Source organism: Carcharodon carcharias, chromosome 5, assembly GCF_017639515.1.
Source record: "Carcharodon carcharias isolate sCarCar2 chromosome 5, sCarCar2.pri, whole genome shotgun sequence".
NCBI lineage: Eukaryota > Metazoa > Chordata > Chondrichthyes > Lamniformes > Lamnidae > Carcharodon > Carcharodon carcharias.
In genome coordinates this window covers 192,997,978-193,016,207 of record NC_054471.1, presented here as the reverse complement: position 1 = coordinate 193,016,207, position 18,230 = coordinate 192,997,978, and the positions used below count along the sequence as shown (strand labels likewise).

Below are 18,230 nucleotides of genomic sequence, written 5' to 3'. Positions count from 1 at the left end.
TTTCAATAATGCAGATTCCTGTTCAGTCCACAGTCCAAATGGTTGCTGTGTGCTGTGAGGTGCTGCATTAGAGGGTGGTTGCCAATTTAATAAACAGTGGGGACCTAATGAGTGCAGCGCAACACTGCGGTTTAAGTGAATCAGTTTTCTACTGACATAGTATCCTCCCCATAATTTTTCTTTTGATCTCTCTGGTTCTAATATAGTGATAGGAGTTATTAAACATAAATCGCCTTGTAAGTAATAATGTTGCACCTGCGTAAAAGTTTAATACCTGGAACATAACATCTGTTCGTTCTTCTGACATCCTCCTAGTTACTGACTTATTTCAAATTTCTCTTCTTTCCCAATTCTGACACTACCCTCTTAGTTGTTAACCGTATCCATGCTGGTTGGTGAAGTTAAAACTAAGGCACAGCAGCTTGCTGTGCTGGAGAGAGTTTATTGAATTAGTTCACAGTCAACACTACTCCGACACACCAGTGTCCCAGCTATCCCCATTTGTAGGTGTACAAATACCTATCAACTGTTTAACAATGTGACTGCTATTAAACCCATCCCTACATATAAGTGACCTTACTAATAAATTTCTATGCACTGCTGAAACTCAGCCCTGGCACCTGTTGTCTCAGCTGCTGACCGTGCTTGCTTCTGTTTATTGTGAAATGTTGTCTTTGCTAAGGGTTATGAGTAAGCATCATTATTATTATTTTAAAATTTATATCAGTGCAAATAGGACCAAAACACAAAAATCAATAATGAACCTAAAGTGACTGATGGAAGATCACTGAACTGAAATGTTAACACTCTTTCTCTCTCCACAGATGCTGCCTGACCTGAGTATTTCCTGTTTTTATTTTACTTTCCAGTATCTGTAGTTTTTGCTTTTATCCCAGTAATTCTGCAATCTGGACCAAATTGAATCAATGCACACCCTCCATCGTCTTGTGTGGCACTATCAACATACTAAATTGGATAGATTCAGAATTGATCTAGCAACTCATCTATGAGGCATTGTGGAGCATCATTAGCAGCAGAATTGTATTCAACAGATCCTCACTCTGCTATTATCAAGCCAGGGGATCAACACTGATGCAGTGAGGAGTGTAAGAGAGTATGCCAGGAGCAGCACAAGGCAATCCTAAAAAGGGGTGCCAATCTAGTGAAGTTACAATACTGGTCTACATGCATGCTAAACAACTGAAGTGGCATGCTATAGATAGAGCAAATCGATCCCACAACCAAGGGGATCTGATCAGAGCTCTGTAGTGTTACCACATCCAGTCATGAATGATGGTGGACAACTAAGCAAATAACTGGAGAAGCAGGCTCCACAAACAACTCCATCTTCAATGATGGGGGAGCCCAGCACATCAATGAAAAATACAAGGCTGAAGGGTTTGCAAACATCTTCAGCCAGAAGTGTTGAGTGGATGATCCATCTCCGCCTCTTCCTCATCCCTCTTGAGGTCCCCCAATATCACAGATGACACAATTTGATTCACTCCACCTGATATCAAGAAATGGCTGAAGGCACTGGATGCAACAAAAGCTATGGGCCCTGACAAAATCCTGGTAGTAGTACTGAAGACTTTTGCTGCAGAACTAGCTTCCCCCCCTAACCAAATTGTTCCAACAGAGCTGCAACACTGGCATCTGAGTGGGAAATCGTCCTCGTATGTCCTGCTCAGAAGAAGCCGGACAAATTCAATCTGGCCAATTACTGCCCCATCAGTCTACTGTCAGCCATCTGCAAAGTGATGATTTTGCTATCAAGTGGCACTCATTCGCCAGTAATTTGCTCACCAGTGCTCAGGGCCACTTGGCTCCAGAACTCATTGCAGCCTTGGTCCAAGCATGGGCTAAAGAGTTGAATTCAAGAGGTGAGGTCACAGTGACTGCCCTTGACTTCAAGGTAGCATCAAGGAGCCTTTGCAAAATTAAAATAAATGGGAATGGGGGGGGGGAAAACTGTCCACTGGTTGGAGTCATACCTAGTACAAAGGAAGATGGTTGTGGATGTTGAAGGCCAATCATCTCAGTCCTCAGACATTGCTCGAAGGAGTTTCTTAGGTTAGTGTCCTAGGCCCAAACATCTTCAGCTGCTTCATCAATGACCTTCTCTCTATCATAAGTTCAGAAGTGGGGATGTTTGCTGTTGATTGCAGAGCATTCCAGATCCTAACCGTGCAGTGTATAAGAAGTTTTTCCTCATGTCGTCATTGCTTCTTTTGCCAATTGCCTTAAATCAGTGTCCTCTGATTCATGATGTTTCTATTGGAAATGGTTTCTCCCCAACTACTCGGTCCGGATCCCTTATGATTTTAAAAGCTTCTATTCAATCACCTCTTGTCCAGTGGGAACAGTCACAGCTTTTCCAATCTATCCACATAGCTGAAATTCCTCAACCCTGGGATAAATCTCATGAATCTTTTCTGCACCCTCTCTAATCCCTTCCCATCCGGGGGGGGTTAGAATTGACCAGAAACTTAAGTGGACCAGCCATATAAATACTGTGGCTACAAGAGCAGTTCAGAGGCTGAGAATTCTGCAGTGACTATCTCAATTCTTGACTCCTTCAAGCCTGCCCACCATCTACAAGGCATACCTACAGCGTATGAACTGCAGCAGTGCAAGAAGCTGGATGACCACCAGCTTTCCAATTTGAGACGGACAAACAAAAAGCTGGACTAGTCAGAGACACCCACATCCTGTGAAAGAATAAAAACTAAGAGTGTAATGGGATATTTTCCACTCTTCAACACTCAAGAAGCTTGACACTACCCAGGACAAAGCAACTGCTTGATCATGCCACCCACCACCTGAAATATTTATTTCCTCCATCACCGAAGCACAATGGCAGCATTGTGTACCACGTATGCAATTCACTGCAGTAACCTGTCAAGACTCCTTTGACATTACTTCCCAAACACGTGACCCCTAACACCTAGAGGGACAAGGGCAGCAGATGCATGGGAACCCCACTACTTTGAAACCTCGCAACACGCTGACTTGGAAATATATCACACTTTCTTCACTGTCACCGAGTCAAAATCCTGGAACTCCCTTCCATTGTGGTGTTCCTACACCACATGGACTGCAGCAGTTCAAGATGTGGCCGCTCACCACCACCTTCTCTAGCAATTAGAGGCAGACAACAAATGCTGGTCTTTCCAGCAACACTCACACCCTAGGAACAAAAAGTTTTTAAAAATCCTTACTAAATCATGCTCTCTTTTTATTTCCATATGGTTTGCTTTTCTCTGTTGGCCAACATTATGCAGTTAAGTATTTCAGTTCCCTGACTTAAGGCAGGTCCTTGGTAGTTATTCACCAAACCACAGCAAAGTGCTGTAATTTATACTATGGGTAAGGTGGGGAGGCAGGCCCCAAATGTACCTTGGTCTGAATGGGGATCAAACCACTTGCTGTTGGCACTGATCTGATCACACACTGCCATCTTGCCAACGGAGTTGAACCGCTACCCAGTTATATGCTATCCACTGTTAGTTTTAAACCTTTCCACTGGCCAGTTTTATTAATTGGGACTTGATTGGTTGAATTTAATTTGGAGTGCTTTTTTAAACATACCTGTGAATTGCAAATACCTGAAAATGAGCTAACAAAGCTGTAATCTAATCAAAGGGTGTGGAACATGCCATAAATCATATGATCAAAACCTGATTACCTTTTAACTGTCAACAAAACCCCACAGATTAGATTGCAGCACAGGCTGGTCTCCCTCATAAATATATAAATTATCTTTTTTCAGTTGTCAGGATGACTTGCAGTTGTCAGTGTGCATCTTGGCATGTGGTGACATTTCATAGAACTAAGATGCACTGCACAAAAGTTAACCAGCAGAGTATTTTGTACGCATCACTTTAATTATTTTACAGCTTTACTAAAATTATTTGGTGATGAATATTCCATTCATAAAATGTAACGTGGGTGTGACATTTCTTTGTATTGCTATCTTTTACTGTTTGATTATAAACAAACAGAAGTCCAGGTTCATGCCATCTGGAATGCCATCTGTTTAGCACAGAACCTATATTTAGGTTTAGAGAGTGGTTGAATTTATAATTGTTAACATTTTGGTGAATGTTCAAATGTGTTTTTGCTGCTCAGTTGAACATTCCAGAGTGTCTGTGCATTGCTGCCTGGATTTCACAGGTACATCTAATATTCTTTTCTGCTATTATTGTAAATATCTTGAAAGATAATTTTCAATAGATTGTAGGGACATTGTGTGTAGTATATAATATGAAGGCTGTTAGATGAGTGGTTTATTTGTGGGTTAACTATGTTTGATTTTACTTGTAACCTTCTAAGAATGAATGCACCTAATTCCTTGTGGTGTTCTATTTACTGACGATATTTCATTGGTTCCTAGAAGTTATGGTACAGAGACGGGCCCTGGCTGTGTGCAACACTACTTTTAGTAATTTGTGGATTTGCACATCTTGATCCCATCGCTCTTCTGCCATATTTAGACTCTTACTTTCAAAGCAGTATGTGGCCTCCATATCCTTCCTTCTAAAATGTAACATTCTACATTTATCTCTCTTGGAATTAATTTGCCAATTATACAATTTGTCTATCCTGCAAATTTACACATGGCCCAGATTTTGTAGTTGTAATGAGGGCAAGACTGAGTGCTTTCCCTCATTACTGTATGAAACTGATGGCTAATTCTGGCATCTGCGTCTGTGCAGGTAAATGCTGTTGTTGTCGGTGATTCCCCACTCCCCCACAAGGTGTGCAGTTGAAGTCTTCACGGATGGTAATCAATTAGCAATCACTAATTGACATGATCGTCAACTTCCTATACTACTGTGTTATTCTTGCTGTAAAAATCCTTGTTGACGAAGATGTAACTGGAATTTTAACAGTATATTAAGTCATAGTTACTGCTGCAAAACCTCTCTAGTTCTGAAATCAAATTATATTCATGGAATATCAAATTTCTCCATTCCATGCTTTAAAAAAATAGATTATTAAAATGCTAAAAGAATTAAAATTTTAAGATATTTCAACTTTTACTTTAATTCGATTTGTACATGCCAATCTTTATTTCACTTTCTGTAAAATTATTTTAAAAACAATTAAAACCTGCTTGTTATTTCCTGATTTTGTGTCTGTTAGAACCTTCAACCTAGCCCCTTAGCTACTTAGTCTGCTTGATGAGAACTGTTGATGGAAGCCAGTGATCCATAATATCTGGCACCAGAATAAAATTAACTGGAGGAAAGATGAAATCCATGTCACCGAGTTTATTAGACCCTTCTGGCAAGTTTTCCTCTAAGTTCAGCAGTGAGCACCGTCACTTCACCACTGGGCACAAAATCTGAACTGAGGTTTTTTATGTTCAATACATGATTACTATAAGATCTGATAAACATTTTGCTCTGGGAACGATTGCATGATTGATGATGGGCTTGGCAATGGGAATGGTATGCATAACCGTGAGGTATGTGTAGTTAGGGGCAGTGTGCATAATTGTGGGTGGCATGCATGATTTATCGGGCACTGGCCATGGCTATGAGACAGCACGTGTAGCTGTAAGACGTTGCAATTGCTTGAACATGTTTCAGATATGGTCCAGCAATGAACAATTTCAATTTATTGATTTTTTCATTAGTCAAACATTTGATTAAAGATAAGGACGGACTCCCTGGATCAGAGAGTGGGATGCCTTAACCAGTTTTTAAAATGGCAGTAAGTCAGAACTTGATAATTATAGACCTATTAGCTTAATTCCAGTTATTGGAAACTTGTGAGAGGTAATATTAGAAGCTCCTATATGAGCATTGGGACAGAGTAAGAGGTTATCGGAGACCTACAGCAGAGCTTCTGTAAAAGAAAATATCTCCAAATCTGGTTTGAATCATTTAAGGAGCTAACCAGCTTCGTAGAATTAAAGATAGCTCTGCTGACATTATATATTTGGACTCCTCAGCAGCCGCTAAATGATGCATTCGTTTCTCAAATGGAGCCATGGTTTTTGGATACCTGAAAGGAGGACAACACAAGATGGGGTAGTTGGGAGAGGAGGAGGGAAGCAAAAAGTGCAACTTGCAAATCAAAAGATTGTTGGATGAGGTGGAAGTGAATGGGGAAAAAGAGAGGATTGGATGTGAGGATATTGTAATTGTTGATGGTTTTCAGTCATGTCACTGGCCATCACCTCAGCCATGGCTTCCCCATTGATGCCTTCATTTGGGGTAATTGCATGCAACTGTGCCTGTCACTTGCTGGTTAGGTGTTGCTGCTGCCTTTGGTTATGCACCACCTTATCCTGCAAAAGAGAGGGAAATGTACTTGGATCATGTGGCTATCCTGGTTGAATAGCTGGCAGTGTGCGCAGTTTGTGAGATGTGGATGTGAAGGTTGCAGTTATGTGGGTATGAGGTGAAGCTATGTAAGGTATGAGTTGTGATTGACTGATTGGTAGGTGAGTGTTGGGTGGGTGATGAATCGAGCTGTGTGTAAGGCTAGTGGTATAGTTACTGTGGCATTAGAAAATAGATTCACTGACCTTGACTACTTGAGTGAAGTTACTGAACTTTTTGTGGCGCGGCAGTAAGGTTCTGTGGCTTGGTGTCTGACGTTTACCAGAGGCAGCCTCCAGTGGAGCCCACTCTCTATATTGTGTTATTATTCAGTGTTGCCCATGTCAGAATCGGTTTTAGAATGACTTTTGGTTCCCACTCCAACCTCAATGCAAGCTGGCGTTCAATCAAGTTAGCCTCTACCAATGTTGTGCCCCTGCTCAAGCACTCAACAGCGTGCTTAGCATTGGCTGCAACACAATGCAATTTGTATGGTGCCTGCATTGGAAGCAATGGTTGTAGGGTCATCCCACATTGCAATTCCCACAACCGTTCCTAGGTTCTGTTCAATATTGCGGCCAAGGGGTTAGATTTTCATCTGGGCAGGGAGGCACATTTCGTTGTGTGAATAGCCACACTTTGTTTTTATTTTTTTTAGGAAGTCCTCCGCATTCTCAACCCTGTACCATTCTCCTCTGGCATTTCTGTAGGTTGGGAATGGCTAGGGCTGAATCTTCCTCAGGGCTTGTAAAAACTTGTTCTGTTCACTTTTGCAGCTTGCAAACTGCCCACCAGATCCATGTGTGACTTAATGCACTATTTTTGTCTTTTTACACACTGGGGTCAGGTTTACAGTGCGCTGGAGCGTGTGAACAGAGTGTGTGGGTCTGGAGGAAGGCCTGTGAGAAAGTCTATCTAGGTTCTCCAACACCGTATCCTAGTTCCCAACAGTGTTGAAAGGCCCCTTAAACCTCATTTCTCTCCCCACCCCCACCCCTCCACCCTTGATGCCAACCTATGCCCCTTAGATCCCATGCCACCTTTGCCTCCCATGTATCTGCCATGCCCCCTCAAATCACTCCATGCCACCTCTGTGCTGCCCATGTATTTTCCATAGCCATTCACCCAGTGTTTACTATGTACAGTCCTTTGATTCCATGCAATATCAATGAAAAATGTCTTATCGTCGTGGGTGGTGGTGAAGAAACATCTTGCCATCTAATGAAAGCCGCCATGTCATTGTTTCTGAGGAAATAATGCATTCTGCCACATGAGAAAATCTTGTACTACTTGTAATCATATTAGCTTGTGTCACTAATCCAGAAATCACGTCAAAAGGACAATTTGTTCTCTCAAATTCTTGAAAGATGTCATCCATTCTCAGATATGGAACACCTACTGTGCTGAAACCCATTAGCACTTGAAACTCAGCCAGGCATTGGTAATGGCTGCAGCTCTCCAAACAACAGACTACTTTCTAGGAAGGGAAGGATAGAAGGTGCTCATTTTAATTTCAAAGAGCCGGTTGATGAATGTAATGGAGCTCTGAAGAAGGATCATACAGACTCTAAACGTTAACCCTGTTTCTCTATCTACAGATGCTATCAGACCTCCTGAGTTTTTCCAGCATTTTCTGTTTCTATTTCAGATTTCCAGCATCCGCAGTATTTTGCTTTTATCTTTATTATAATGTAAAGGAGCAGGTGGTTAGACTTTTTTTAAGTGTAGATTTTGTTTTTCTCTCCATCCAGATTGTTTTTTCAATCACAGTAGAAAAGATGGCAGCACAGGTTGATGGGACATTTTGTAACATTTCTTCACTGCATTATGGAACTTTTTCCATCGGAAGAGCACTATAATGCATGTGAACAAACATAAAAGGCTGGTCAATGTAAGGGTCAATTTGCCTTTAAAAGGACATATTCCTTAATGAATCGCTGCATTAAAAGCACACCTGTGTTATAATACAGCACCTAATAGTGACATTTGAAGGTGTGAACACTTACTGTTCCAGACTCCTCAGCAAGCTTTCCATTTTCTTCACAAACTCCCAAATCTGACAATGCTTTGGGCTTCCACAACCCCACAGCACCAGGTGAAAGTGGTTTGTGGGAGGAAATCCAATTTTCATTCCCTTTTCAGAATGAGAAACATGACCTTCGTTACTGCAATGGTCTTTCTGGTCTCATAAGAATCAACAAATTTGTACACCTAAATGAAATGTGTGAAATTAAACCTCTAAAACAGTGAATTCTTTCAGATCCATCTTGAGGTATTTGCTGTAAAGACATTTGTGTGGCTCTAACCTAGCTGATGTTACTGATAATAAACACAACAGAATGTACAAAATTATAGTTGTTGTATCATATTTTTGTGAGCCTGTGTGTGTATGTGTGTGTATGTGTGTGTATGTGTGTGTATATATATATGTTCAAGCCACCAAAACCTGTCACACCAGAAGGACTTTGAGAATGATTCCTATGGTTGTCAGATTGAGGATCTATCTTGAAGAGTTGTAAAGACTTTATTAATACCTAAAGAACACTAGAATGAGTATCTTTGACATACCCAGATTTAATGGGGTAACTCCCAACTTTGGCTTCAATTTTACGTAGTTTGAAAAAAAAAACTTTTATGAATAATGGGCAACTTAATGGTCATCTATTGATTCCTAAAGTTAATACCCACTTGTTTAAAAGTTGACCCTGTATACCTTGCGTATTCGGGCAATGCACATCAAACTGCAGAGAAAGAGTTTGCATGCTTGTGGCAGCTGAATACCGCAGATGAATTATACTCACCTTGGTAGAGTGTAATGGTTAAATGTAAGGAATAACTTCCTTTGGCTTACTGTCATTATATTTTAGAATTAGTTTTTAGACTTCTCAATAATGATAAGGAGTTTCGAATACCAAACGTGTATCAAAATTCCATTGCACACGGCGCATAATTTTCCTATCTTTACTTCAAATGTTTGGAAAATTTGCGTGCCATGAGGTAGAATTTCCAACAAGTAGTAAGACTTCTCACCGAAAGCACAAAGCCAGAAAATGAATACATTTAACTAGCTGGGTGTTTGCATTCCATTCTGAGGAGGGTCTGAACTAAGTTTCACAACTTTTGTGTAGTTTGACAATGTCATCTTGTACTTCTTTACTCCAAATTTCAGGGTTTTGATGATCCTTCACCTGCTCAAGCTGCTTGCACATAAACTAATAATGCATGCAGGGACTGGGTCCAAATGTCATTGACTTCAATTAAATCACTTAAATGTAGCAGCAAGTAAATGCGAATCATTGTTGAATTTACAACATGCTGCTATTTAACACTGGAGGTATGTGCAACATCAGTGAGGTGGTGGGGGAATGATGGTCAAAGGTAGACACCAGTGTCATGAGACGGGGTATCTGGGTTCAGGTGCAACATGTGCACATGAAAGAACTTTTCCCGTTTCCTATTGATCTGTGGAAGACAAAAAAAACTTCAACACAGAATAAGTTCACTACTTATCTGTTTGGCTGCGAGAGTTGAGCCACATGCAAAGTGCGTTAATGTCATTTAATGCTTCAGAAATCAGTGGATATCACTTATGTTCTGAAAATCCCACAGCACAGAGTTTGCTTTCATTGAGATTATGGCAAGAATTGTAAATTTTCAGCCTTGTTGCTTGGGTTTCTTTAAAGGACATAACTGAAAAACCCATTGCTAAAATATTTGACATTTTGAAGGAGTAACAATGATGAATATTCACTGTAGTTAATTGGGATTTATCGTACTAATAAGCATGTAATTATTACAAAAATTTTATAAAAGTGCTCTCTGATATCATCTCTTATTCATGTTTTTCTCAGCTGTAACATTTGGTCTAATATCAATTTCCATACATTATTCAATTTGACCTTTTGTGTGCAGAAAATATTTTTTGATAAATGGACAAAATGTATCCATAATGTCCCTTTCTTGAGCTGTCGGGAGGTATTGTCAATGTCTATGCTGTCATAACCCTGTATTTCTTCAATTGCAGGAAAGTTTTACTGGCCATGAAATTTTTCAGGCCATTATCCTTAAAGCCACAACTGGATTGTGCCCCAATGATATCCTCCAGCCTCACCATAGCTTGCAGGGTTAGCAGGAGGGCACCTCATATGTGCAGTCAATCACTTTGGATGGTTTAATAATGCTTAGCTGCCCATACTTGCTTGAAAACCTGTGCCCAGATCCCCCAATCCCAGTCATTCAGCGCAATTGGGTTTATTGATAAATGTAAAAAATATCTATCTGGGGCTTGTGTGTCTTGGATCCCATGTATGTTCTTCCACTTATTCAGCATATTACAAATGTTATAAGGGAAGGTCCTGTCTGAGACAAAGGAATGCTTAGGGAGACCATTGCCAAGGCTCTTCTCCTGGCCATTGCTTTGCAAGGGGCAGACAAAGATTTTGTCCCTCACAGGACAGTCAGGGAACTCCAAGAAATGAAGAAGATCTAATACAATGGGTCTCCTCCAACCTCCACCTGAGGAATCTGAGATAGTGTATCTAATTGCTGTATGGCCTCCTTTCAAAATGTAGGCAGAAATATGTCCATGCACAATGCATTTGTTTATTATTTATTATTGCTAGATTCGCGAACTTTCAAGTTATCATGCAATAAAATTCTACTTTGTATGTGTGTGGCTCTGCATAACTAATTACTGTTGTTTTGTTGTCATTTATAGGACATTGTTAATATTTTCAAGATTTCAAGAAATCCCATAGCAAACAAATCTTAAAGCCTAACGGCGTGTTTATAAAAATAACCATTATTTAATGAAAGGGAAGAGATCAGGTTTCAGAAACCAGAATTGTGTGTGAAATAAAGAAGTAGATGTAGTTTTAATTTATTTTTACAGCATTGTGGTATGGAAAGTTATAGCTTTCAATTAGTCCTTTCAAGGAATGTTTACATAATTTCATCAAATCTAGAACCAGTTTGCCCACATAGCAACTATGATAGTACTTCAAAGCAACTCATTATGCAATGTTTCTGAGAGATTGGGTGCCATTATAATTACAAATCTTTTCCTTCAGGTTAGAATTCGTTAGTTTGCACAAAGAACGATTGACTCAAAATGCTGGGTTTCTTCATTTCTGCTTTCAATTAATCATGTTTCTAAAAGTTACACTTTTTTTTAAAGACATTCACAAGGTTTAATCAACACCGTAAACTAAACTAAATTAAATGCATTGTACAAAATGGTTGGTGATGAGAATAATCTAAAATTGTTCACTTTAATAAAGCTACTGCAATAATTGGTTGATTACAAATCATCAAAGTAGCCAGTTTATTGGTCCTGCTAGAAACGAACATTTCCCTATCAGCAGATCAAAGTTCTACAGAAAGCGTGGATTTATATTCTGTCTAATTGTAAAAGAAAATGGGGTCGCTTTTAACTCCCAGGTGAGAATGCAGCCTAACGAGTGGCACATCTGGGAGCGACAGCGGGGAGGCTCAGAAGATTTTAATGGTCGGGTCTCATTGATGTGCTGCTAGCCAACTTCCCGAAACAAAGCGGATGGGAAGCGGCTGCTCGGCCATTAAAATCAGGCAGCAGGAAGCTGCTGTTGGGAACCAGAAGAAATGGTTCCCGGCACTAAGGTAAGTGGTGAGGCAGGGATCATGATTAGGGAGTGGGAGCATTGCAGGGGAGGCCCAAGTTTTCCTTGTAGGACCCTGAGGAGCACTTCTGCTTCTCCTGGCCTGCAAGAGAAACTACAAAAAAAATTAAAAATAGCTTCACTATTCTGGAAAACAAAAACAGAATTACCTGGAAAAACTCAGCAGGTCTGGCAGCATGGGCGGAGAAGAAAAGAGTTGACGTTTCGAGTCCTCATGACCCTTCGACAGAACTGGAGTTCTGTCGAAGGGTCATGAGGACTCGAAACGTCAACTCTTTTCTTCTCCGCCCATGCTGCCAGACCTGCTGAGTTTTTCCAGGTAATTCTGTTTTTGTTTTGTATTTCCAGCATCCGCAGTTTTTTGTTTTTTTCACTATTCTGGGCCTCTTCTGGTCCAGGATCCACTACCCAAGAAGCTTGCCTTGGCGGGTAGCCACCATGTAGATTGCTAGAGATTAGAGTAGGCCCCGATGATATCTTCAGAGCTCAATCTGCATATTTTAAGAAGGACAGTGGCCTCGGGCAGATGTCCTTGGCGCCTGTACTTTAAAATTTCTATCAGATCAGAGTGAGAGGCCAGCTGGTTTGTCTCCCACTCCTTGTTAACTGTCACTCCACTCAATGTTTGCCATGCAAGAAGAGCTAAAATTCTGCCCAAAGTGTTGTGCTGACCTGAACTGTATTTATATTAGTGAGAAAATGGTAAATTATTCCTATACTTCAAAAGCATAGAAGATTTAGTATATATAAATGTGATCCTAATAAGTGGGGAATAAAGTAAAAATCTATAAAAAGCAACAGGAAAGCTCAATTTTTTATTTGTAACCCAGGAAATTCATATACTTATGTTCAGCTATGATATGTTTCATCTGCATCAAATAAACTTCTACAGGATATTGAAAGCTGAATTCTTCACACAGTTTGTAACATTTATTACTTGAATGATCTTTTAAAATTACAAGTTTTTTTTTTAAAAAAAACTACAAAAATACAAAATTATTTTAAAGGCATACAAGTCTACGAAGTATTGTGCATTTACGAGCTGATAGTTCATAACCAAACCAAGCATGATGAATCTGTCTCAGACGTGGTTTGGAAAAATTGTTTAGTTTTTTTTTGAAGAGTATGTGACTATTCCATGTACAAACATTTTGTCTTTTCGGTTAACTATCTTATCCATCTACTCAATATCCAAGCCCTATAGGACCATGACACACATAATCAAAGGACCTTAGTTTAATTCAAAGTCCCATTTTAATTTTTAATGTATATTTGTTTTAAAAATTTATTTTTCAGGATATTAGCTTAACTTAACTGAGTGGTAGCATTGTCACCTCCCATGTTATTATTCTGTAGATTCAATTCCCAAGCTTGGACTTGTGTATATAATCTGGGCTCAGTACAGTATTTAGAAAGTACTTTGGTGCTGTCTTTTGGTTGAATCATTAAATTGAAAGACCATCTGCTTATTTGGGTAGACAAAGGATTTTACATCACTATTCAAGAAGGAGCTGGATGTTCTCCAGGTGCTTTTGCCAGTATTTCTCCTTAAAATTGCCCCACCAAAAACTGAATTACTGGTCGTCTTAAGACCTTGCTGTGCACGTTGGGCCAAATTCTAGTTTTGGAGGTGAATTCTGTGTTTGGGGGCTGGTGGAAGGGGATGTGAGATCGGGAAACGCGGAGGAACCAGTTTTCCAAACATCCTGCAGATTTTAAACGCAGGGCCCCTTTAATTGGGGTTCCTGCCCATAGCCAGCCTGATTGACACGCAGGAAGCCCTTTAGGCAGGCAGCTTGGATCACAGGCCCAAAGCCTGTGAGAGCAGGTCAGTGTATTCTGGGAGTGAGATCGTTGGAAGGTGCAGTAATGGGTGTGCGCGGGGCCCTATTGGAGGGGTAAAGTGGCACCTGATTGTGGGGTTGGTTCTGGATTCAGCGGGCTAGGTGGGGCAGTCTCTACGGTGATCGAGGGGAGCAGATAGTTTTCATGGGTTCTGACGGCAGGTCTGGGGAAGAGCTGACCAATCATGGTGGAGTGGTTTAATGGGTCGGTTGTTGCACTTGGAGGAACTGCTCCTGCTCCTCCTGGCCCATAAGTCATGCTGTAAAGACACTTCCCTCGTGGATTCAGCCCTTTTGGCCGCTTTTCAGCCGCTGAGTTTTTCCAAGGCCGGTGAAACCCAGCTGCCTATGGTTGAAAATAGAATGACTGTTAAATGATAGCAGGCAGCCTCATTATACTATTTTAATGATCAACTTGTTACCTGGGAGCAGGTTGGTTGGGTGCCTTTGCCCCACCTCTGTTTATAATCAGAAGCAGACCGGTTCAACTGTTTGGGTTTTAAACTCTGAAAACTCCCAAAAATGGGTGAGTCGGGGTTGTAATATTCAGCCCATTATCTCTGCTATTTTTCCTAAATGTGTGACTCTACTTCATAAAAGCAGTACATTGTCTGTGAAGCCTTTTGAATTGGCTTCAGTAAGTTATTTCTTCCTCTTTTTGTTTATCGTACAGAACATTGTTACTACATTGTTGTTATCTATAAGTATTCATCTCTTAAACATGTGGCCTCAAAATACGACACCTCTTCCACCACCCCCTGTTCGAACCTCTCTAATTTGGTTTCCAACTGACCCATGGTATCAACACAGTACTACTCAAAGTCACTAGGACTACCCCTACTTTGCTGTATTCCTCTTGCCCTCTCCACCCAGTCAACATGTTGACGACTTCCATTTTACTCCACTACCTCTCAGTCATAGTCTACCTCCACGTCACCGTGCTCTCTTGATTCTATTCATATCCATACGAACCCAATCACTATATCTCTTCACAGGGGTTCTCTTACCTTTTTATATGTACAATCATTTCTTGTGTGAATTAAGTCACCTTCCTTGGTCCCTCTACCTTTAAATTGCCAAATATGGAGACAGTCACTGTCACCCAAATACCCAGTAGAACCATTGATTCTATTTAACTGTCTGTCTGATATCGAGCCCTGGATCAGCCTGGCTTCCCAGCAGCTCAATGTTGGAAAAACTGAAACCTGTTTAAATTTCATTGGTACCTCATCGACTTCCTTTATTGCCTAAAAACTGAACCCAATGGTACACAACATTGTCTTTCTCCTTGATCTTGAACTGAGCTTTTTATCCCATGTTTGACCATCACCAAGATGCCTGTCTTTCACTTGACAGTATAACGTCACTTATGTCTGTAACTCACTACCTCTGCTCATGAAAGTTTAATCCACACCATCATCATCTTGAAGACCAGGTTCTTAAGTGTGCCACACGCTGAAGCTTTAGCTTCATCCTTTGGACAGAACCTCTCAAAGTACAAAGACATATGCACCTTCAAACTAGCTATACTGAGCTGGTGTTTTCCAGCACATTAACTTCAAGCTCCTTCTCTAAGCGTGCAATATTCTCTAGCCATATATGCCAACCTGCATCCTTTATTCCACAAATTCTTGTCTGCTGCTTGTTCTTTAGTTCTCCACTGTCCCAGCAAAGGCTGATCTTTCAGCCACTATCCTTTGGAACACTCTTTCAAAGCCACTTTGCATTGTTACCTCTTTCCCTGTCTTCAAAGAATTGTAAAGGAATAGATGTCTTGGTATTCTTCCCCGCCCCTACCCCAATTTCCAATTCTTTATTCCTGCTAGGTGTGTACTTGCCCCTTTAATTCACCCTGAGTTTGTCTTGTAACCGAGGAAAACAATATGTACTTGGTGTAGGAGAGATATCCTAGCAGTCCATTTACAATTTCATTTTAGAGATGAATGCTTGCAAATCCACCACTTTAACAGATAAATGTTCATATTGTGGAAGAAATTCTCTCGATTAACAAGTTGCCAAAAAATTTAATGAATTACAGAAAAAATGTTAATCAAAGTTAAAATAAACTGTCCATTGCAATACGTAATAAGAATGGCAAATGAAAGATTTTTGCCCTGCTGATCATTCTAATAACCTGCTACATCATTGTTTATTAAAAAAAATCATATGGTTGTCTGTACCTTGTTTTTATGATACAGAATGATGAGCAGCCAGAGAAAAATAGAAACAAGGAGAAAAGACGAGGCAGGCCAGGGAGAAAACGCAAGCAAACAATGGTAAGCACAGATCCTATTGTTAAATGTCCCATGGTTTTCAAATACAGTGAGTCCTCTGGTTGCTGGTAGGGATGCATTAATGGAATGTCAACGTTCTTATAAGAATATGAATTGATTGGCTGCCTTTGTTCCCTTCAACTGATCCTACGTTTTTTTTTAAAGTCTTTTCCAGTGACTGTTTTATGTTTAGCTCTTTCTTCATAATACAGTCCAACTATTGGTTGAGTAACTGCCTCAGCCAGGCACCAGCACACAGAATTTGAAAGATATCATTCCATATGGTCCTGGGAAGCTTTTTCTTTCCCAGATCTATGTTTAATTTTTTAAGATGCTGTTAGCTTTGTTTCTCTCATTCCTTACAATTTTTCCCATTAGCTCCACTCTACTTTTTGAATCCAGTTTCAACAGCAACATTTTCCATTCTGGTGCTGAAAGGTCAGTGTAATGTCCAATAATTTGCTTTAATCTAAACCTGAAAGAAGCACCTCCACTTCAACATGGGGGAGAGTTCTTCATTGTACTTCATTAGAAAAATCATAACCCAGTTCTTTTTAAATACACTTACAACTTTGTTACACACAGCACACAGAGGAAACCTACCTATCCTTTCCAAGTTTTCCATTTCACACACCAAGTCGTTTTGGGATCTGAATATCGCTCTAGATTCACCCAAAATAGTGCAAAAGTATAGTTTGTAGAACTATTCCATTAGGAACCAGGTTGTTACTATCCAACTGCTTTTCACTTTGAGGTGACTGCACAAAGGGAAGGTGAGTCAGCTGATTTAAACACAGTTCCAAAGATTTTCATCTCATTACACCTCATTTGCATAATTTTGTGTTATAATGTTTTACAGACACACAAGAAACGTATCACTATTTCTTGTGTCAGGAGTGACATTGAATGTTATACATCAATTATTTGTATTTACTTGAAAATGCTACCATTGGAAGTCACCATAGTCATTTACTAAACTTCAGTACATAGTTAGTCACGATAGCAGTTGGCAGTATTCAGCTCTTGTTGATGTCCATACATGTGTTGAGTCAACCTCCCTTTAAACTGTTCTGCACATTTATGAAACTGTTGAATCATTCTGAAAGTTAACTAAATGCATCTATTCTTGCTAAGTTCCAATTATTAATTTGCCCAGAGACAGCTTCTTTTGTGTTAGTGTTTGCATTCAAATAAATGATTTGGCTGGCATCTAAACATTATTACCTAAACGTTATAGTTAAAAGCAGAAATCTGAAATTTGCTCTTTGTTAGACCCTGTCAATCACACTTAATAATTCTCTTGTGCATTGGAGCTGGCTTTAAAGAGTGTCTGCACACAAACACTTATTTTATGTGATATAAATTTAATCTATATGTGTGCTGAGATTCAAAAGTTCTTGGGTCTCCTATGAGGTACCTTGAGAAGAAAGAGTAAGTTTGAGCAAAAGGTTAAAAAACAAGTTCGCTGAAACATTAAACTCAAAACAGCTTTCCTTTTTATGCAGATGCTGCCTGACCTGCTAATTATTTCTAGCATTGCTTTATGGGGTTTCAGATTCTTCCTCTTCTCATGTTGGCCAAGTTGTTATTAACTTGGTTTTGTTTTTTTGCGTGTTTATTCAGATTATTTAACTGGTGAGGTAGAAACTATAGCCATCTTTCTGTAAAAGCTGACCTGAATCAATTATCTAGAATTATCTTCCAGACACGGTCTGAAGGAATGTATGCAATGATTAAATCAGCTACACCTTATAGTCAGATACAGGTTTACATAGCCATAATGTTTTGGGCTTTGACTTGGCTCAATCCTTTGTTCAGGACTTATTGAATCAAATGGTAAAACAGTTTTCTTTTTAGGAACCAATTATAAAAGTTGCTCAGCACCGCCAAGCTGCAACTTTAGCAAAGGAGACACTGAACTGCCACACACTTAGTCAGTCAATAGCAGTTGGAAAAGTAGGCAACGACCCAACATCTCTTGTTTAAGTAACTTGCTTTATCAGTTTGTGGGATATAAATACAAAAAATGAATGGGACTCAATGCACCAAATCCTACAAACGCCTCTAATAATGAAAATGTATTTGTTATTATAGAAAAAAAAGGTAAGAATGTTTTTAAAT

General features: G+C 39.8%; 1 protein-coding gene across 6 annotated transcripts in view; it reads left to right on the top strand.

The window, feature by feature from the left end:
• The window catches only part of dnmt3ab (DNA (cytosine-5-)-methyltransferase 3 alpha b), a 620,530-nt gene that overhangs the window by 40,683 nt on the left and 561,617 nt on the right, over nt 1-18,230 (top strand). For all 6 annotated transcript variants that reach the window (XM_041188736.1, XM_041188735.1, XM_041188734.1 and 3 more), the window contains exon 3: nt 16,035-16,112. In XM_041188736.1, the coding sequence (XP_041044670.1) occupies nt 16,035-16,112 (78 nt within the window). The remainder of the gene's footprint in view (nt 1-16,034; nt 16,113-18,230) is intronic.